Here is a 22,210-nt window from a genome sequence, read left to right as displayed (position 1 = left end):
CTGATAACTCCTCATCTGGATACCACCAAAGGGAATTATCTCCCCTTTGTTTTTCTAAGGATAGTCTGTAATAGTCCGTGAAGTGGAGGAGGAAATGGCTGGTACAACCAAGAGGGAACGTTTACGCCAATAAGTATATATATATTCAGCGACTAAATGTTAGTCTACACAATCCCGTGACTGATATTATGAACAACATCAACACCATCAACCGAGTCTGACCATCTCACACATTTCGCCACCTCATACAACAGCACAGGCTGATGGGAAATATTCTAAACCGTTCTTGAAGCCACTATCTTGAATGTGTATAGACGAGACACATGAAGCAACAACAGAGTGTATACAGGGCTAAAAGCAGGTTAAGCAGATAAGACTTGATATTATGCTGTAGACAATTAGTATTTTAGTCTGATCGCTAAGTTTGAAAATAAAAAAAACTGACCTGTCTTGACTTGTTTGATTTCGGCTGAGAAAAGAAACACAAAGTTGACCTCAGTCAACAACAGCTGAGTCAGCTCGAAAGTAAACGCAACCCCCCACCCCCGAAACATGTTGTTATAGGTTATACTACACCAAACAGACTCTAATTTAACAGCACTTTTCGTAAGGAGCCTTCAGTGCAGACAGAATCATCAGACAGCTGTGATTGGATGATCTTGTGGAACATTTTTGTGTTTATCAAATGTACTTCCATCTGATAATTATAACCCAGATAGCATTCAGACGTTGGCCCAACGTTGACAATGGTTTTGCCAACATTGCCAACGTTGGGCCAACGTCCGAATGCTATCTGGGAAGTAATATTTTTCAGTATTTAGTGCTGTCTTTTTTAACACAATGACTTCTGCCGAATGTGAGATATTTCCAAGCAGGTGACATATGGTGTGGAACTGGGGTTGGTGTGTTCAACATCCTGTACCCTATTCTTGGAAAAGGAATGAGTTAACCTGGTCAACATTTGTGTTTTTATTGTGCCTTTAAGGCCATACTATACATGTAATGGTTGTTCACTACCCGGTTACTATTCCAGACAATATAATGTTACTATGGAAGTCTAAGGGAAAACAGGTTTGTCAGTACCTTACCACTATCAGTACCTCCTGGATTCCGCGACAAATTTTTAAGAATTCCACTGCAAATTTAAGTAAATTCTGCATTCAACATTCAAAATAAGCAAATTCCATTGCAATTTCCTGCTGACTTGGGACCATATACCTGAGCAGGTCTCGACAAATCCCTGATTTCTCAAATAAACATCATAAACAATATGAAATAAAAGAAACATTTATACACAGCGCCTCTGTCATACGCTGGTACAGAAACAACAAAGTAGGAAGTAGCTACTTCAGTTACAGAGAGCAATGGTAGAAATATAACAATACCAACTACACTGCTCAATGTTAGACAGACACACAACTGACATATTCATCATTGAAAAATAACATTGTCAAACGGGGATGACACTAAACCAGAAACATAAAGCACAAATAGTAATACTATGGTGCGCCCAATGAGTGAGTGAGTGAGTGAGTTTAGTTTTACGCCGCACTCAGCAATATTCCAGCTATATGGCAGCTGTCTGTAAATAATCGAGTCTGGACCAGACAATCCAGTGATCAACAGTATGAGCATCAATCTGCGCAATGCACGCCCAATGAACAGCCTGATAGTTAGCATTTTGTCCACCAGGCTAAACCTCAGTAAACACAACCTTCTCACTGCCATTCAAGAGTCAAGAATTTCAAACACGAAGCACTATCAACACATCATCCAGCCTGTTCTTGATTTTGATTATTCTTCAATGTTTCATCTATAAACATAAAAGTTTGGTCTTGTTTCACAATAAGGGCTGTTGCGGGAGCCCAGTAGATAAGGAGCTTGCTTATCAAACTGAAGACTTAGGTTTGATTCCCTTCTCACTTCACAAAAAACAATCTGTAAACCATCAACTAAAAAGGGCATGGCCTTCTTCCATCTTCCCCTGTTAGTACTGGTGTCGACACCTACATGCCGCCATGTTGCTGAGTGACATGTTACAACTGCTGGTAGCACCAAACAAGCTCCCCAACTGGGCCCTGTCCCACGTAGCAATCTCCATGCTAAGGTGATCGTAACTCCCTAACCTTAACAAAGGCTTACGATTGTCGTAGCGCTAAGATTGCTTGGTGGGACGGGGCCGAGACATCAAAGCGCAGGTGTAGTGGCATTGTGTGCGGTGAACAGAGGCAGGTGAGTTCATGTTGCTCAGGTACGCATGCAATTATTTGGAGCTTCGTACGATGTAATGGTGTCTAAGTCATCTGGTTCATTCCACACTGTCATGACTGTCTTGTAGTCACTGATGCATAGTAATTTGGCTCATCAGTGACATCAGTGTCCGATGCAATCCCTATTTTGACTCCTACCATACATTTCAATGACTAACCTTTGTAAATGTTTATGTTTAGGATGGTTGCCATCGGTGGGACACCTGTTTGTGAACACCCGGTATCGTCATTAGTTTAACAGCAATTCATAAACACATGCTCATGATACAGTCGTAACTGTACAATCAACTCTTTCGTATAGATATGGAAGGTTTTATTACTTTTATTGTAGTGCAAAGATGGCTTTGCCCTGGATTCTTAAGTATAATATGATCGTAACTGTTACACAAATGTACAATATTTTCAGCAATAAGATCACATTGGAATGGGTTTGTTTGTTGCTAAAATCTGCACTCTACACTTTTTTTTCTTTAAATACACAAACCGTTAAACTGAACCTGAGCCAGGAGGCGAGGATGTAGACTGGTGTATGTTTGGGGGTGCTTGTTTGATGCTAACACAAACATGTTCACACAGCAATCTCATGATAATAACCTTTTTCTTTTTCAATGAAAAATACAAGCTAATATTCTGTTATGAATGTTATCAAGACAAAATTAAATGTTATAAACACCAAATAAATGTTAAGACCAGATTGAACCTTATCCAGACCAGATTAAACTTTCTGAAGACCAGAAAGTTAAGATCAGAATTATGATGTTAATCATGAAACGTCAACATCCTGATGAGGGTTGGTTGAGTAGCCTAGTGGTTAAAGTGTTCACTCGTCATGGCAAAGACCTGGGTTCGAGTCCCCACATGGTTACAATGTGTAAAACCCATTTCCGGTTTCCCCCGCTGTGACATTGCCGGAATATTGGTAAAATCAGCATAAAACCATTCTCTCCCACTCACTCACTGCCTTGACAGTTATTGCAAAGACCACTCAATCACTAATAAGATAAACTATTACAAAGAAAATAACAAAGATAAACTTGACTTAAAATGTGATAAATTACATATTGACAGAAAAGCCACACAGGTTGATATAAGCTGAGCATCCTTCAACACTGGTCACCAGAATTCAGAGTAGTGAACACAAGAGACAGTCACCAAGCCAAGGAAGGAAGCACTCACTCTTGACTGATCAGAAAAGAGAATCTGTTGATAGTTTCTATATACCGAAAGCACACCCAACTCATAATTGCATTAGTTTAATGTGATTTTGTAAAGTATTTCATTTTGTGATTAATGTGAAACAAAGTCCAAGTACCAAAGATCCCAGTTCTAAGTTTGGTGAAACATAAAAGCATGGATATATTGACAAAAGATCATGATTTTAGGATTTGAAACCAGCTACTACTGAATCCTGGCACTACAAAGGGACACAACTCTGCACGATGATCTGATGTCATGTTTGACGGATATGCTCCCAGAAGAGCATCTAGCTTAAGTGATCTACCTTACATACAACTTAAACATTCACTGAGCTAAAGCCTGATATGAATAAAACCTTGTGTCTGATTGTGAATCGATTAAAACATATAAATGAAAATAGAGAACATTACCAAGAAAATCGTTTTCACAGAATTTGTAAAGGGGAATAAATAACGATTATATATTTGTGGTCAGTGGTCACTTCATTGCTACGTAATTTTCAAAAGGAAATCTGTACCCTCTGGATCCCTCCTTAGGACATTGTCTACACTATTCAATGATCATGATATAATCTCCCAACAACAACAAAATCTACTTATGATCAACAAGTATGGAAGGAGGTGAGGTGAAGTGAAATTGGGTTTTTACGTCGTGCTTGAGAATATTTCGCTCATATGACGACGTGCATGCATGTGTATGTGTATGTGCGGCTGCTTGTACTAGCCCAGACTTAAGCTGGTTTTATAGTGCTAGCCCACTGAGATACCATGCTGCAGTGAAGCATAAATACCCCACTCAGACACATTATACTGACTCCGAGCTGACCAGTCCTTGTTGTACCCATTAATGCCGAACGCCAGGCAGGGACCAACAAGTACCATATTTTAACGTCTTTTTGGTATGACGCGGTCGGGGATCGAACCCGCGACCTTCCGCTCTCCGGGCGGACGCTCTAACCACTACTCAAAGTATGGAAGGAGGGAGAAATATAATAAATAATAAAAATAAGTCCTAAAAACATCCCAGACCAGGTAAAAAATCTGCAAAATACTGAACACTGATCTGCTACAAGTTTTAGTGTAAGAAAACCTGACTGTATATAACATGTGGTGCTAACAGGGGGTAACAGCAGGAGGGGCGTATGAGGGGAAACGGGGCTTCCACCCAGGGAATATTGGTTGTATTTCCGACACCTGGTTGCCATGCATCTCTCTGGGATATATTCAAAACAATCTGCATGTTTGTGTGTTGTATAAAACCCCACTCAGCAATTTCCAGCTGTATGCCGTGGTCTGTAAATAACTTCATCTAGACCAGACAAGCAATTAATTGATCTCGTAAGTTCCTCCATCCCACTGCATAAACTAGCCCTTATCTATCCTTATCTAAGCTAATTGCTGATTATTTGATTATAACATTACATATCTTCACTAAACTATGAATACATGACACGTTTATATGGATAACAACTTAAACGTTGTATAAAGAATAAAAAGTTGTTATCCATCAAAAGTGTCATGCATTCATGTTTGTCAAACTTCTAGATGCCTTTCAAGAATTTCAGTAAACTAGTCTAAGTGCAAACTTAATTTGACCAGTCCTCAGAGTTTGTAAAAGTTCTGCAAGAACAAGGCGAATATGTTTACTATGTGTACTTTTTCTGGCAGGTTTAATCACTACCAATTTGCAGAAAACTTGAGAAGTATGACTTGATTTGTACTTGTCCTAGTACACTTTTGTAGAGTCATTTTGACGTTTGCGCAGGTTGTTAATCACTAAAAGTTAGTTTTAAAAATATTAAATAAAAATATGATGCATTGAAGCACTGAAAATGTTAATGAGTATTTGAAAAAAGATTTGTGTGCAAAAGAAAAAATGATGCATATCCAAAAACAGCTTGCATGTTTCTCCAGAAGAAAACCAGTTTGTAGGAAAATGTAATCAAAAGTCCTCACACTGCCTGTAGGTGTTTTTGAGCAGGCAATCAATCCCAGATTAAACATACAACATGTCTCTATGGTAATTTCCTCGAATGTCATTTGAGATGTACAATATTGAACAAACTCAATGGATAACAATTTCTTTTATTTAGTGAGTGCGATGTTCCTGCCTGACAATGGAACAAGAATCGCATCGCAAACGTCGCTACTCACATCTGCAAAAATAAGTAAAGGAAGTTGTTATCCATAAAGTTTGTTCAATATTGTTTCTACTCAAAAGGTAATTTTGAAGGTTTTTTTCAGTGGGTTCTTATTTTTCGGGCATGGAAATGACATGACGCTTCAACCACTAGGCTACCCAACCGCCCCGATATGTAAGTAGAAGTGATGGTCAGTTGCAGGTGTTGATTTCAGACTATATTGTATACATACACAGGTATTCAGTTGTTAATATTGCATATCATAACAAACCAAACATTAGTACTCTATGATCTGTTAAATGTTAACATGTTCTAATCAGTTCACACTCTCACAATATCTGTCTACCTGGAAAAAATATGTCCTTTTTGTCTGAACATTCAAACATAAGTAATTTTGCAATAAGTGAACACCAGAGTTTCAGAAAAATGAAACGTGGTCATATAGATACAAAACTAAGGATTCCCTTTTCTGAAATGATTTTTGATGAAATCAACAGGATTAGATAAAATGAATCTAAAAAATGTCAGCTGTTTTCTCATCCATGCTTTTTCTTCCTACTTAAACAGAAATTTGAAAAGAAATACGATGAAAGTCAAACTATTAATATCAAATAAACTGTATTAATATCATACTTCAAATGTAAGTAACTTCATTATAACGCATACTAGGTTAATTCTAATATCGCTTCCACAAATCCTGTGCATCTATGTCCCATGTCTTCTAGTGTAACATAATGTGTTGCAGGAATTATCAAAATCAGTAGTCATAGCAACAGTGTTGACCAGTGTGATGCAGATGTAGGGGTTGTCTCAAAAGTTGCAAATTCAAAAATGAAACTTTGTTTGAGGGTATTTGGACTCTCCCAACAGGAAACAATCATGCAGAATAATCCAGCCGCCATTTTCTTGTGAAAGGGTAAGGGAAATAAACACAAACAAAAGTTCCACTAGGGACCATTTCATTTCAGACTGGAACCTGTGATGTTTACATCCTATTATTTGGAAATTATTATCTTTCCACAAAGTCAAGGAAAAATCAGTTTTTATTCAAAAAATATTTTTACCAGGCTTGAGCTGAAGAAAAGAGGTGGTCCCTAAATATTTGATGGAACAACCTTTGAGACAATCCCTCTAAAGTCAGTATGGGTCGGTAGCAAGAGAGGCAGCTAGGTCTCAAGCTCGTCACTTATGTAGTCCAACCAACATGTTCAGAAGAACATACTCACTGTCTTAGAATTTTTATCCTGAAACTTTTGAGAAAAACAAACATGTAATGCTTTCGTTCCCATCATGCAACACACATAACTAAGGATTAGTCCCATGAGAAGAACTAGCGACAAAGTTACCACGCGAGAGGATGTCTCCATCTTTACCTGTTAAGATGGTTTGGATTGGTTAATGAAAGTCTGTGATGTTGATACACAGCACACTTAGGTTAGCAAGAAATAAAACCGTTATTTCCCCATACACCGTGTAAATATCAACTTTATTCCCAAGAATTACACCCCAAAACAACGCTTAAGACCCTTGAATCTTCACAGATATTAATTTTGCTTTTAAGAAGAAAAAAGAGTTAGTTCCAATCTAACTGGGGACTGTCTCAAAAAATAATGACTTAACAATATCCAGAAGGCATAGTTTCATTAAAAAAAATATTGATACCATTCAAAGGCCCCAAAAAATCATGCAAGATCAATTTTAAATTACTATGATTTTAGATGCTTTAAACTATGCTTAAGTTGAATTAATAATGATAACAATCCTGTTTCAAATTGCCTTATCAATAAAATGTCAAAAGATTTAAGTACATGAAATTCAAAGATATTGTTTTGAGACAGACCCTGCAGAGCACACAAAGCACACACAGAGACAGAAGCCTTCTCACCTGTATCCCTCGGTCGGTGTTGGCGTAGTTGTTGACGATGGCCAGACTCTCCTGGAAGCGCGTTGTACTGAGGAGCATCACGTCCCCGATCAGCTGGGACACGGAGATGATCACCTGTAATATATATCCATATATGGTCATAGCTGTACGTACACATGGGGCATACATGCCATATATGGTCAAAGCTATACCAGTGTATGTTTCACAGTAAAATAAAGCCACTACAATTACAGCCTCTTCAAGGTAATAATCCCACTTTGTGAATAATAATTTTAGGACATCGTTATTATTAATTTCATTGTCATCACAGCTTCATTTTGTACATGCAAGTACATCATATTCAAGTCAACCCACCAGTGTTACACCTGTAATAGTGAATGAGTTTAGGTTTATGCCGCTTTTGGCAATATTCCAGCAATATCACAGTGGGGGGACACCAGAAATAGGCTTCACACATTGTACCCAAGTTGGGAATCGAACCTGAGACTTCGGCGTGACAATCAAACACTTTACCCACCTGGCTACCCCAAGGCACCCTACACCAGTAATACATCAAGACAGATGTTTTGCACATGATGTCATGGAATACATTATCAAGGACATATCAAGGCTTTTGGTTGTTTTCAGGCCGTGACACGGCAGATTCAAAATAAAGGGGGTTAGAGGTTCAGGTGAGGTTATCACACACACCTGCAGGTGTACTCTGGTGAAGCTCTTCTTGTTGGAGTACTCGGAGTTGGTCCTCATCAGTAGGTACAGTAGGGCACACGCCTCCCTCCGCGTCGAGTTGAGCTTGGAGCTGCAGCAGCGCAGGATCTACACAACACAGGGAGGGACCATGTCAAGGAGTGAAGATGAGTGAGGGAGGGACGGGGTCTAGAGGAGGGTGTGGGTGAGCTGGGGTGAGTGAGTGAGTTTAGTTTTACGCCGCACTCAGCAATATTCCAGCTCTATGGCGGCAGTCTGTAAATAATCGACTCTGGACCAGACAATCCAGTGATCAACAACATGAGCATCGATCTGCGTAATTGGGAACTGATGACATGTGTCAACCAAGCCAGAGAGACTGACCACCTGATCCAGTTAGTTACATCTTACGACAAGCATGGGTTACTGAAGGTTCATTCTAACCCAGACCTTGACGGGTCAGGTGAGCTGGGGGTAGAACTGGGGGTGAAAGTATTGGAGTTGGGGTTGGAGTTGGGAGCTGGGTTGTGTAGGGTGGTGGAGTTGGTTGAGGTAGTTTGAGGCCTTTTGAGGTTGTATGGAGCGGAGTGGAGTGGAGTGGAGTGGAGTGGAGTGGAGTGGAGTGGAGTGGAGTGGAGTGGAGTGGAGTGGAGTGGAGTGGAGTGGAGTGGAGTGGAGTGGAGTGGAGCGGATTTAGTTTTCACCAGTGTGGGAGGCAATTAGTGGCCGCTTGGAGGTTGTTTGAGGTTGTGTGAGGTTGAGCGGAGTGGAGTTGAGTAGAGCGGAGCAGAATAAGTGGTGTGGAATGGAATGAGAAGACGATATTTTTGCCAGTGTGGGAGGCAATAAGCGACCACTTCGATGAATACATCACAGAGTCTCACAAATAAATAAATGCAATTCCCATTTCACTTTCTAATTCAAAGTAATTTCACATGTTGTCTGTTAAACCCCAAATACTGGTGAACCTGCCATACCGATGATTCATGTGTTAAATCATATAACATAAACACAGAACTTCACCAGGAAAAAACTTTGCCTCAGCTGAGTGATGTCTTATCAAATTGTGAATTAACAAACATACCTCATAACAGAGTTCCCCACACATGGAGGCGCTCCCCTTGAACAAGGCGATCTGGAACTGTACATACACACACATGACATAACAGCATGGAAGGTCAGTGTCGTTACACCATCCAGCAGCAAGACTGAATGCACAAATATTTATCCCATTATTCTTAATTCAGTACTTTCATGTGTAATTGTCTGTGGTGAAACATCAGTTTCCATTCTGCTGAGTGAGACTATTTTACACAAGTAATTAGGGTATATACCTTCCATATTTCACACAAGTTTTGGTAACTAAACAATATATATCTGCTATATTAAACACAAATAACTTTCAGGTTACTTGCTTGATAACGGTGTTAGAACCTACACCGAAACGTCGCTCTCAAAGCAATAAAGCAGTTGTTCATCCATATATGGTTATCCTTCCTTACTGCCCCAACTTCTAAAATGCCTCTGAAAGAAGTTAACTTCAGAATTCCAAATTTACTGTACCGAGCTGGGAGTACACCTCCTGTATTATACACAAATAACTATCCCTAGCTGAGAGTATAGCCTCCCATTTTACAAACAAGTAACTGTTCCCAGCTGGGAGTATAGCTCCTATATCAAACACAAGGAGGTCACCTTCTTTATGAAGCCTCTGAGTGCAGCAAACACATGCTTCTGCAGCGTCTCTGATTGGCTGGTTCGCAGGAACGTCAGGTACAGGCGGAACACAGCCTTCATCGGGGCGTTCTCCCCCTCCCTGGCCTCCATGTCTTTCTGTAATACATGGAAACACATGATGATACGCAAGTTTACCACACAGGGAGATATATGAACCACCACAAGACATCAACCACACATGGTGATCTACCACATACAGTGATGTACCAAAGTGTATGTAGCGTCTTCATCAACTGCTGGACATACACAAAACCAGTATACAGTTGAGGAAAATCAACTTTTAATGACTTGAATCAAATTTGATTGGACAACCTACTCTCTTTTTAATTTCACAGCATATGTACTTAGTATCCTCAATGCAAAGGAAATAAACTAAGACATTATATACGTCAAGCTATAACAAGAGACTGTGGTTGAGAATCGTATGAAGCAACTCCGTTAACTGTGTTTAGACAAGCACCTGCCACTAGAGGGGTCACGACCTGATGTGACTGACCTTGAAGTACTGACAGTAGAGTCCAAGGATGTCTAGGACCACCAGGCCCACCTCCGTGGTCATGTTGGCCTCCTTCAACGCCCGCATCATTGCATCCGCATCAGAAGAAGTTGGTGCTGAAATACATTGAATAAAAGTTGGCATCAGAATAAGGGATAATAAGAGATATCTATTGTATAAAAGTTGTGTCTATGAATAAGAGATATAGCTATTGTATAAAAGTTGTCCATGAATAAGAGATATAGCTATTGTATAAAAGTTGTCTATGAATAAGAGATATAGCTATTGTATAAAAGTTGTCCATGAATAAGAGATATAGCTATTGTATAAAAGTTGTCCATGAATAAGAGATATAGCTATTGTATAAAAGTTGTCCATGAATAAGAGATATAGCTATTGTATAAAAGTTGTGTCCATGAATAAGAGATATAGCTATTGTATAAAAGTTGTGTCCATGAATAAGAGATATAGCTATTGTATAAAAGTTGTGTCCATGAATAAGAGATATAGCTATTGTATAAAAGTTGTGTCCATGAATAAGAGATATAGCTATTGTATAAAATTGTTGAAAAGTCTGTGTCCATGAATAAGAGATATCCATGAATAAGAGATATAGCTATTGTATAAAAGTTGAGTCTATGAATAAGAGATATAGCTATTGTATAAAAGTTGTCCATGAATAAGAGATATAGCTATTGTATAAAAGTTGTCCATGAATAAGAGATATAGCTATTGTATAAAAGTTGTGTCCATGAATAAGAGATATAGCTATTGTATAAAAGTTGTCCATGAATAAGAGATATAGCTATTGTATAAAAGTTGTGTCCATGAATAAGAGATATAGCTATTGTATAAAAAGTTGTGTCTATGAATAAGAGATATAGCTATTGTATAAAAGCCATGAATAAGAGATATTGTCCATGAATAAGAGATATAGCTATTGTATAAAAGTTGTCCATGAATAAGAGATATAGCTATTGTATAAAAGTTGTCCATGAATAAGAGATATAGCTATTGCTAAAAGTTGTATAAAAGTGTCCATGAATAAGAGATATAGCTATTGTATAAAAGTTGTGTTGAATAAGAGATATAGCTATTGTATAAAAGTTGTCCATGAATAAGAGATATAGCTATTGTATAAAAGTTGTCCATGAATAAGAGATATAGCTATTGTATAAAAAAGTTGTCCATGAATAAGAGATATAGCTATTGTATAAAAGTTGTCCATGAATAAGAGATATAGCTATTGTATAAAAGTTGTCCATGAATAAGAGATTAGTCCATGAATAAGAGATATAGCTATTGTATAAAAGTTGTGTCCATGAATAAGAGATATAGCTATTGTATAAAAGAATAAGAGATATAGTCCATGAATAAGAGATATAGCTATTGTATAAAAGTTGTGTCCATGAATAAGAGATATAGCTATTGTATAAAAAGTTGTGTCCATGAATAAGAGATATAGATATTGTGTCCATGCTATTGTATAAAAAGTTGTGTCCATGAATAAGAGATATAGCTATTGTATAAAAGTTGTGTCCATGAATAAGTGATATAGCTATTGTATAAAAGTTGTCCATGAATAAGAGATATAGCTATTGTATAAAAGTTGTGTCCATGAATAAGAGATATAGCTATTGTATAAAAGTTGTCCATGAATAAGAGATATAGCTTGTATTGTCCATGAATAAGAGTATAGCTATTGTATAAAAGCCATGAATAAGAGATATAGCTATTGTATAAAAGTTGTCCATGAATAAGAGATATAGCTATTGTATAAAAGTTGTCCATGAATAAGAGATATAGCTATTGTATAAAAGTTGTCCATGAATAAGAGATATAGCTATTGTATAAAAGTTGTCCATGAATAAGAGATATAGCTATTGTATAAAAGTTGTCCATGAATAAGAGATATAGCTATTGTATAAAAGTTGTCCATGAATAAGAGATATCGCTATTGTATAAAAGATGTGTCCATGAATAAGAGTGAGTGAGTGAGTTTAGTTTTACGCCACACTCAGCAATATTCCAGCTATATGGCGGCGGTCTGTAAATAATTGAGTCTGGACCAGACAATCCAGTGATCAACAGCATGAGCATCGACCTACGCAATTGGGAACCGATGACATGTGTCAACCAAGCCAGCGAGCCTGACCACCCGATCCCGTTAGTCGCCTCTTACGACAAGCATGGGTTATTGAAGGTTCTTTCTATTCCGGACCTTCACGGGTCGCCATGAATAAGAGATATTGATAATGAATAAATGTGGTGCCAATGAATAACAGATATCACTATTGTATAAAAGTTGTGTGTATAAAGATCAGGGTTTGTTATTGAATGAATAACATATGTTGTTTTTGAATAAATGTTGTATCTGTGAATAAGAGTTTCTGTTCTTGAATCAGGGTAGTTGTTATGGAAAGAAATGTTTCTGAATCATATGTTTGTCAATGAAAAAGACTTGCTGTTTCTAAAAAGATGTCACTGACGAAAAATTGTATGAGTGTTTGAAAATTCATGCCTGATCAATCACTGATTACAGGGAACCGTGGGAACAATCGACTCACTGTGGAAGCCGTCCACGACATCACTATACATGCTGGTCCGTCCCGACGACAGGCTGGATCCAGGAATAGACTTCCTGCTGGACGGCAGGGACAACGCCTTCTTTGATGTGTCACCGATCATGCTGCAGAACAGAATAGAGTTAAAATAAGTCAAGTTATAATAATGTAATTTTTCAATTAAAATTGGTATTTTATACTTATCCTGATTCATGATCTTTTGCTTATCTCCCTTTCCCTTGTGAATGGTAGTGGAAACACTTGAATCCCTTGAAGTTCCCAAAGTGGACGTAAAAATACACGCACCCACGAGTTACCTCCCTTTTCCCACGCAAACAGTCATGTGACCAGCCTTACTTGTCACTCTCTCCCTTTTCACCTGAGTGGATGGTTGGGTGAGCACTGGAGTCCCGTATACGGCATTATAAGATAAGAGTCAGGATAAGAAAAATTTACGATATTTCATTCATCAACTGAATGTTCATGCCTACATTAGTACCCAGTCAATGGCTACATTAGTACCCAGTCAATGGCTACATTAGTACCCAGTCAATGGCTACATTAGTACCCAGTCAATGGCTACATCAGTACCCAGTCAATGGCTACATTAGTACCCAGTCAATGCCTACATTAGTACCCAGTCAATGCCTACATCAGTACCCAGTCAATGGCTACCTCAGTACCCAGTCAAAGCCTACATCAGTACCCAGTCAATGCCTACATTAGTACCCAGTCAATGGCTACATTAGTACCCAGCCAATGCCTACCTCAGTACCCAGTCAAAGCCTACCTCAGTGCCCAGTCAATGCCTACATCAGTACCCAGCCAATGCCTACATCAGTACCCAGTCAATGCCTACATCAGTACCCAGTCAATGCCTACATCAGTACCCAGCCAATGCCTACATCAGTACCCAGTCAATGCCTACATCAGTACCCAGTCAATGGCTACATTAGTAACCAGTCAAAGGCTACATTAGTACCCAGTCAATACCTACATCAGTACCCAGTCAATGCCTACATCAGTACCCAGTCAATGGCTACATTAGTACCTTGTCAATGGATAAGTGTACACTTGATTTTCATTCCCAGCTCCCTGGGAATCATACAACCATTGTACCAGTGAGGTGCAAGAAGGATAACATTGCCTGACAACTACCATCAAACAGTTTTCATTTCATCAAGTTCTCTACAGCTTGACCTCTGAAAATGAATTTAGCGTGGTACTTGTGACCTCTCTAAACCAGGAGTCCACCAACCTGAGTGTGTAGATCCTCTTCCTGCCCTGGTATCGGAACTGATGCAGGCACACTCTGGAAGATAATACAAGCACTGAGTTATGATGCTCTGGATAACACAACATACATGATGCTCTGGATAACACAACATATATGATCTGGATAACACAACATATATGATGCTCTGGATAACACAACATACATGATGCTCTGGATAACACAACATACATGATGCTCTGGATAACACAACATATATGATGATCTGGATAATACAACATACATGATGCTCTGGATAACACAACATACATGATGCTCTGGATAACACAACATACATGATGCTCTGGATAACACAACATACATGATGCTCTGGATAACACAACATACATGATGCTCTGGATAACACAACATACATGATGCTCTGGATAACACAACATACATGATGCTCTGGATAACACAACATACATGATGCTCTGGATAACACAACATACATGATGCTCTGGATAACACAACATACATGATGCTCTGGATAACACAACATACATGATGCTCTGGATAACACAACATACATGATGCTCTGGATAACACAACATACATGATGCTCTGGATAACACAACATACATGATGCTGTGGATCACACAACATACATGATGCTCTGGATGACACAACATATATGATGCTCTGGATAACACAACATACATGATGCTCTGGATAACACAACATACATGATGCTCTGGATAACACAACATACATGATGCTCTGGATAACACAACATATATGATGCTCTGGGCAACACAACATATATGATGCTCTGGGTAACACAACATATATGATGCTCTGGATAACACAACATATATGATGCTCTGGATAACACAACATACATGATGTTCTGGGTAACAACATATATCATGCTCTGGATAACAGAACATATATGATGCTCTGGATAACACAACATACATGATGCTCTGGATAACACAACATACATGATGATCTGGATAACACAAGGCGATTAACGATTTTGTTTAGCAGATGTGAATTTCACCACTGCACATCCTGTTGCATGACTTACCCCAGTAATGTGAAGAAGTCCACAATATCATTTTCAGAGGAGTTGTTGAACCATCCCAGTAGAATATCTGGAGGTAACAAAGACAGACTTAGAAACAGAAGTCGTGGAGGGGGCAGTGGGCAGGCCCCAACAGACCAGGTCCTAGATGTTTTAAGCTCTCCTAGTGTTAGGAAGGTTGTAAGTGCCATACATTAACATTAACTTACGACTATCTTAGCTCTAAGAGAGCTTAAAAAATCTTGGCCTAGTCCTTGTTTTATCCCTTGATGCCAAGCACCAGACAGGGTAACAAGTAACGCCTTATCCCGTCCATTTTTATGACACAAGGTGGGAGCATCAAAGGACAGACAGTCCAAGCACACTCTGTATCCATAATCACAATGGCAGTCTAAAGGCCATAGTAACAGAAGTAGCAAATGTTAGTCACTCCGATATCATCATGACACAACTCCGCACAAGATGGTGGCTTGCCAAGCACAGCCCATACACAACTGTGAAGAGTCCACAATGCCAACTGCAAACAATCACCAAACATAGTGCTAAAACTGAAAAATCACTTTGTTCTCTGCCAAGAATGTCCTTAAAAATGATCAAGGAAAACAATGAATATCATCTTCAATTAATTATTCTTATCTTATTTTAATCTCAAATTGCCATCAGCTGCATGAGTGATGGAAAGCTTGAAACAACTGACATGAGCCAGCCAATCTTCGTGAAGTTGAGGTGAGGTGAAATTGTGTTTAACGTCGGGCTTGAGAATATTGCCGCTCATATGACGACATGCATGCGGGTGTATGTGTATGTGCGGCTGCTTGTACTAGCCCAGACTGAAGCTGGTTTTATAGTGCTAGCCCACTGAGATACCATGCTGCAGTGAAGCATGAATATCCCACTCAGACACATTATACTGACTCCCGAGCCGACCAGTCTTTGTTGTACCCATTAATGCCGAGCTCCAGGCAGGGAGCTCGCAAGTACCATATTTTAACATCTTTTGGTATGACGCGGTCGGGGATAGAATCCGCAACCTCACACGTTTCCGGGCGGACGCTATAACCACTACACCACGGAGGCGGTCAATCTACGTGAAAAAGAAAGGTAACGCTATATAGTGATGTCAACAATATCCTAGAAACTGGGTGATATAACAACACAATCTGACCTTCAGGGAGGTACTTGACGACGTATAAGTAGCAGAGGAGAAGGTCACGGATCTCGAGGATGTCCAGCTTGTCGTACCGGTGGAGGTAGGGTGATGGCGGGGCAGGGGTCAAGGTCGCTGTAGATTCACGTCTGGAGGAACAACAAAGGGGTCAGTAAGGTGCAATATCATCATGTCATAGAATCATACCATTACCCTTACTGAGTATACTGCACTGAACTTGACCAAGTTGGTTGCTTTGTTGTCAAAAGCACTCAGCAATATTCCAGCTATATGCGGTAGTCTTTATAAAATTGAGTCTGGACCCGACAATCCAGTGATCAACAGCATGAGCATTGATCTATACAATTGGGATACGATGTCAACCAAGTCAGCGAGCCTGACCACCCGATCCCATTAGTCACCTTTTACGACAAGCAAGGGTTGCTGAAGACCGGTTCTAACCCTTATCTTCAGCTTGAGCGAATAGATGAGTTTGGTTTAACACCACTTTCAGAATTTCAGACAGCGCGCCACTTGTCCAACAACATCACACTGAGAGAATGAAATCCGTGTGTCGAACTGTTTTCGTGAATACTGCAACATTTTGCCACTTTGAGATAGAAAATCATTGAACCTACCGACCATGTCCCTTCTCTGTTACATCCCGGTCTCCCTTCTCGGTGGAGGACGAGTCGTCACTGTTGATGGAGATACTCGACCCGTTCACTGTTCGTGACATCCCACCGTTCAGCTGCGGCATGGTGCTGGAATATGGCGTCACTGCAACACCACAAACATGATGAACATCCCAGAAGGATCCATGGATGCAGACAAGATAATTTGATATCTGTTATTTTGGATGTTTCTTGAATAGAAGTACATCATCTGAGCATCTTAAGGTACTACATACTTCTACACAAATTGCTGAAAGCTTAAAACTCTGAGGCTTGAAGACTGACCTTTGGTCCCAGAATGAAGATATCTTATATTAACATATACGTTATATTAAAATATAAACCTGAAGGCTGCTTCTCACTATATATTAGACATGGCTTCTTTTCCCGGAATTACCACATTTGAGGTTTTTGTTTGCTCCCAGGTTTTACTTTTCGTAAGTAAGACCTATTTCCCAGTTTTACTTTTGGTAAGTAAGACCTCTTCCCAGGTTTTACTTTTTCCTAACTCTATATTAACATCAACATTCAAATTCAGATGATATGTAGTGTTTGAAATCAATTGAAAAATATCGTTAAAGATCAACTTAAATGTGCAAATGTTTCCCTAGCAGGATTGAAACCGTATATTTCAGATTCATAAGCGGATGCTCTACCTCACAGCCACCGGGCCGACAAAGAACGAGGGTTGAATTATCTGTTTATAGTTAGGCCTACTGTCATAAAATTGATTTTACTAGCGCTTCAGTTACTGTTATGCAGCTTCATTATATGATCATCTAATTATCCATCATTGACGGTTTATATGTATAATAAAGCACTCCTCCTCGGTTATGGTTGGGAAAGTAAGCCCTCGACCATCGGTTGGAGAGAAGTAAGACCTCGAGCGCTACACGCTCTCGGTTTTACTTCTCCCCACCCTCCAGTCTCGGGTCTTACTTTCCCAACCATAACCTTGGAGTCGTGCTTTATCCTACACATATATGTCAAATTAAAGCTACTCTACAGGGCACAGACTCCGGACAAGGTACCACTTTAGAAGCTCCTCCACACACAGATATTATTTGAATAATTCATCATATGACATAAAACATAGAAATCAACTGGCTCTCCTGTTCTTTTTAACACAAATTATTCTTCAGTGGGTGATCAGCTGGATTCATTCCATTTTTTTAAATTAACCAATTTCACGACATGTAGTAATTCATAAAACCTCACCTCCACCAATCATATCAAAGACTGTTGATGAGGGACGTTGTTCTGGTGCTGGGGACGGAGGTGCAGGAGCCGGCTGTTTTGATTGGTTACTGGGTGGTTTCAGTCCATGAGCGTCACCATTAGCAACAGGGGCCTTGGGAGTCGTGCTGGAGGTTGGACTCTGAACATCCTTGATGAGGCGGTTTTTGTTCTCCAGCAGCACCGATATGAGAGGGAGATACAGGGCCGCGATTCGTCCTTGCTGGACCTTTTTGTCAAGAATATCACGTGATAATTACAAACATTTACCCCGTCATTACATAGCAGTAGCAACAATAGTCCTTATAATCTAAGTGAGAAAATATAAGTATATATAAATTAATAATTTTCAGAGTGTCAGTGGATAAGTTGGTGAGGGATTAGCAAATATAAGAATACTTGGGAGGTGAGGTGAGGTGAAATTGGGTTTAATGTTGGGCTTGAGAATATTTCGCTCATATGACGACGTGCATGCGTGTGTATGTGCATGTGCGTCTGCTTGTACTAGCCCAGACTTAAGCTGGTTTCATAGTGCTAGCCCACTGAGATACCATGCCGCAGTGAAGCATGAATACCCCACTCAGACACATTATACTGACTCCGAGCCAACCAGTCCTTGTTGTACCCATTAATGCCGAGAGCAAGAATACTTGGGAGGTATAGACCAACTGATATCATAAATATTTGTGTTTGGGATTGTTTATAATTTGGTGCACATTTAAAAAAATAATATGCTTGCATGATTTGTTTTATGGAATAATTCAGGGATACCACGCCTGGATACCACATCCAGTCGGAATACTTGACACTTCAATAATAGTGAGTGAGGTGAGGTGAAATTGGGTTTAACGTCGTACTTGAGAATATTTCGCTCATATAACGACATGCATGGGTGTGTATGTGTGTGTGCGGCTGCTTGTACTAGCCCAGACTTAAGCTGGTTTTATAGTGCTAGCCCACTGAGATACCATGCCGCAGTGAAGCATGAATACCCCACTCAGACACATTATACTGACTCCGAGCCGACCAGTCCTTGTTGTACCTATTAATGCCGAGCGCCAGGCAGGGACCAACAAGTACCATATTTTAACATCTTTTGGTATGACGCGGTCGGGGATCAAACCAGCGACCTTCCTCTCTCCGGGCGGACGCTCTAACCACTACACCACGGAGGCGGTCCAATAATAGCGAGTAATTGGGATGCCTTTAAAGCGATTCAGTTTTCATTTGTTTGTTTGTTGTTCAATGTCACACTCAGCAATATTCCAGCTATATCATGGTGGCCTTTAAATAATCGAGTCTGGACCAGATAATCCAGTGATCAACAGCATTGGGATACGATGACATGTGTCAACCAAGTCAGCAAGTCTCACCACCCAATCCTGTAGTTGACTCGACTCTTATGACAAGAGTGGGTTGCTGAAGACCAACTCTAACCCAGATCCTTCAGATTCAGACGTTACCAACTCGGTAAAATCCAACTGTAGTCATAGGATTCTGGAACACCTAAGGGACACAACTCTGCAATACAAATACCGCTGCCTTACATCACTGAGCCATCTACATCCTCACAAAGAGTCACAGTGGGACCAATCCACACTGAATCTCACCGTTTTAGTGTATCTATCATCGAAGGCGTGTTTGGCGAGCTGGTTGCGGAGCACGGTGATGGCACAGCGCCGCATGTCTCGGGGTTGGACCAGCGCCTGCTTCAGCTCATGAACGAGCAGCCCGACCAGGTAGTGAGTCTTCCGGAACTCATCCGACAGCGTGTAGTCCTGCCTCAGATCTGAAACACACCACACTTTGCACAGGTACTGTAGCAAAACCATCAACTGTCTTACACTCATGTACAGTACTACAAATCATAAAATATCTTCCTTTGTACTGAACATTTTTTAATTTAAATGTCAGATCGTTTTGGGTGACTGACAGGGCAAAGAAACAGTAATAGGATTTATGTCATTCGAGTATGATTAGCATGAATTCTTCACATACTGTCAATCACTTTTTGTCAAAATGATCGAGGCAGAGTTATTCAAATTCCTGAACAATTCCTTTACCAGTGTAAAGCAAAATATAGAATATTTACCAAGAGGTACCATTGCTAGTAAGCAGGACAGGTACTTAAAAGCTAATAGTAACATACATGTTCCTTCGGATCTAGCCTGGACATTGTCAATCTAGTCATTTAATTAGTAAAAGGTTTAATAATAACTGATTTTGAAATGTTCATATTTGACAAAATTCAGAAGAAAGTCCTCATTTCTATACAACTAACCCTTTTTCAAAAAGTGAAAACAGACATGAATTGGAGTGTAGCTTGATCATTACATTAAACCAAAACATGCCTTTATAACTCAGTCCTCAAAATTCATGCTGTTCAAATTTAATAAAAATATTTACACAAAATGAAAATATGACCAACCTCAAAGAAACCATGAATAATATGATTCATCATGCACCAAAAATGCTCTTGGTGAATATAAGATTATACAGCATACATGACAGTGTGATACAAGGTTTAATGTGGTAGTCGCTAGGCTAGATTTACAGTTATCATAATCTGGATGCATACATGTGAGTGAGTGAGTGAATCAGTGAGTTGATGACCTTCCTAAGCATCTTCATCATGGAATGTAGGAGGAAGGCCCAGCTTGATGTAGTTCATGGACATTTACTCCTTTGGTGGAACACTAAACCAGTGCTGACAAAAAGTAAAAACTGAAGCAAATCTTGGTCCAGCAGATCCTGACAAGACTAAGGGGCACAACTCTGAATTGAGAACTGCAGCACCTAATATGACTGGAATGTACTCTCAGAATGCATAAGTCCATTCTTAAGTGTGGGACTTACGATTGTCTTAGCACTATGACTGTCATAAGTGTATGTTAAAGCAGGGAGTTACGATTGTCTTAGACTGATGGATGTCCATGTTTAAGTACCGGGTATGTGACTTACGATTGTCTTAGCACTATGACTGTCACAAGTGTATGTTAAAGCAGGCAGTTACGATTGTCTTAGACTGTTGGATGTCCATGTTTAAGTACCGGGTATGTGACTTACGATTGTCTTAGCACTATGACTGTCATAAGTGCATGATAAAGCAGGGAGTTACGATTGTCTTAGACTGATGGATGTCCATGTTTAAGTACCGGGTATGTGACTTACGATTGTCTTAGCACTATGACTGTCATAAGTGCATGATAAAGCAGGGAGTTACGATTGTCTTAGACTGATGGATGTCCATGTTTAAGTACCGGGTATGTGACTTACGATTGTCTTAGCACTATGACTGTCATAAGTGCATGATAAAGCAGGGAGTTACGATTGTCTTAGACTGATGGATGTCCATGTTTAAGTACCGGGTATGTGACTTACGATTGTCTTAGCACTATGACTGTCATAAGTGCATGATAAAGCAGGGAGTTTCCATCGTCTTAGACTGTTGTAAGTCCGTGTTTAAGTATAGGACTTACAACATATGAGCACTAAGACTGTCATAAGTGCTTGTTAAAGTGGGGAGTTAAGACTATCGGATGTCCATGCTTAAGTATGGGACTTACGATTGTCTTAGCACTATGAGTGTCACAAGTGTATGTTAAAGCAGGGAGTTACGTTTGTCATCGACTGTCTAATGTCCATGTAGTATGTGAGTTACGAACATCTCAGTACTATGACTGTCACAAGTGTAAATTAAAGTGTGGAGTTACGATCATCTTAGACTGTCTAATGTGCATGTTTAAGTATTGGAGTTAAGAACACCTTAGCAAAATGACTTTTGTGCCTCTACTTTAAAGCATGGTAGTTACGATTGTCTGTGCACTATGGCTGCTGAATGTGTCTGTTACTACATGCAAGTTCTTACGAGCTACGA

General features: G+C 39.6%; 1 protein-coding gene and 1 long non-coding RNA gene across 17 annotated transcripts in view; one reads left to right on the top strand and one right to left on the bottom strand.

Annotated features, from left to right (window-relative positions):
* LOC124277341 (dedicator of cytokinesis protein 9-like) overlaps window positions 1-22,210 on the bottom strand; it is a 186,773-nt gene that overhangs the window by 41,352 nt on the left and 123,211 nt on the right. For 11 of the 16 annotated variants that reach the window (XM_046713045.1, XM_046713053.1, XM_046712995.1 and 8 more), the window contains 14 exons: window positions 19,944-20,122; window positions 18,316-18,562; window positions 17,062-17,203; window positions 16,442-16,572; window positions 15,280-15,346; window positions 14,235-14,288; window positions 12,980-13,101; window positions 10,413-10,528; window positions 9,875-10,012; window positions 9,264-9,320; window positions 8,183-8,308; window positions 7,493-7,606; window positions 6,834-6,857; window positions 446-469 (listed from right to left, as the gene is read on the bottom strand). In XM_046713045.1, the coding sequence (XP_046569001.1) occupies window positions 446-469; window positions 6,834-6,857; window positions 7,493-7,606; window positions 8,183-8,308; window positions 9,264-9,320; window positions 9,875-10,012; window positions 10,413-10,528; window positions 12,980-13,101; window positions 14,235-14,288; window positions 15,280-15,346; window positions 16,442-16,572; window positions 17,062-17,203; window positions 18,316-18,562; window positions 19,944-20,122 (1,541 nt within the window). The remainder of the gene's footprint in view (window positions 1-445; window positions 470-6,833; window positions 6,858-7,492; window positions 7,607-8,182; window positions 8,309-9,263; window positions 9,321-9,874; window positions 10,013-10,412; window positions 10,529-12,979; window positions 13,102-14,234; window positions 14,289-15,279; window positions 15,347-16,441; window positions 16,573-17,061; window positions 17,204-18,315; window positions 18,563-19,943; window positions 20,123-22,210) is intronic. The other 5 variants (XM_046713061.1, XM_046713075.1, XM_046713117.1 and 2 more) reach the window with 3 other exon arrangements.
* On the top strand, window positions 3,177-5,275 carry LOC124277424. The gene is made up of 2 exons (XR_006898819.1): window positions 3,177-4,087; window positions 4,448-5,275. It is a non-coding gene; the product is annotated as an uncharacterized LOC124277424 (long non-coding RNA).

The sequence above is a fragment of the Haliotis rubra genome, unplaced genomic scaffold (genome assembly GCF_003918875.1).
Source record: "Haliotis rubra isolate DU_JTF1 unplaced genomic scaffold, ASM391887v1 Scf106, whole genome shotgun sequence".
NCBI lineage: Eukaryota > Metazoa > Mollusca > Gastropoda > Lepetellida > Haliotidae > Haliotis > Haliotis rubra.
Note: the sequence above shows the minus strand (reverse complement) of the source record. Positions and strands in the feature narration are given on the sequence as shown.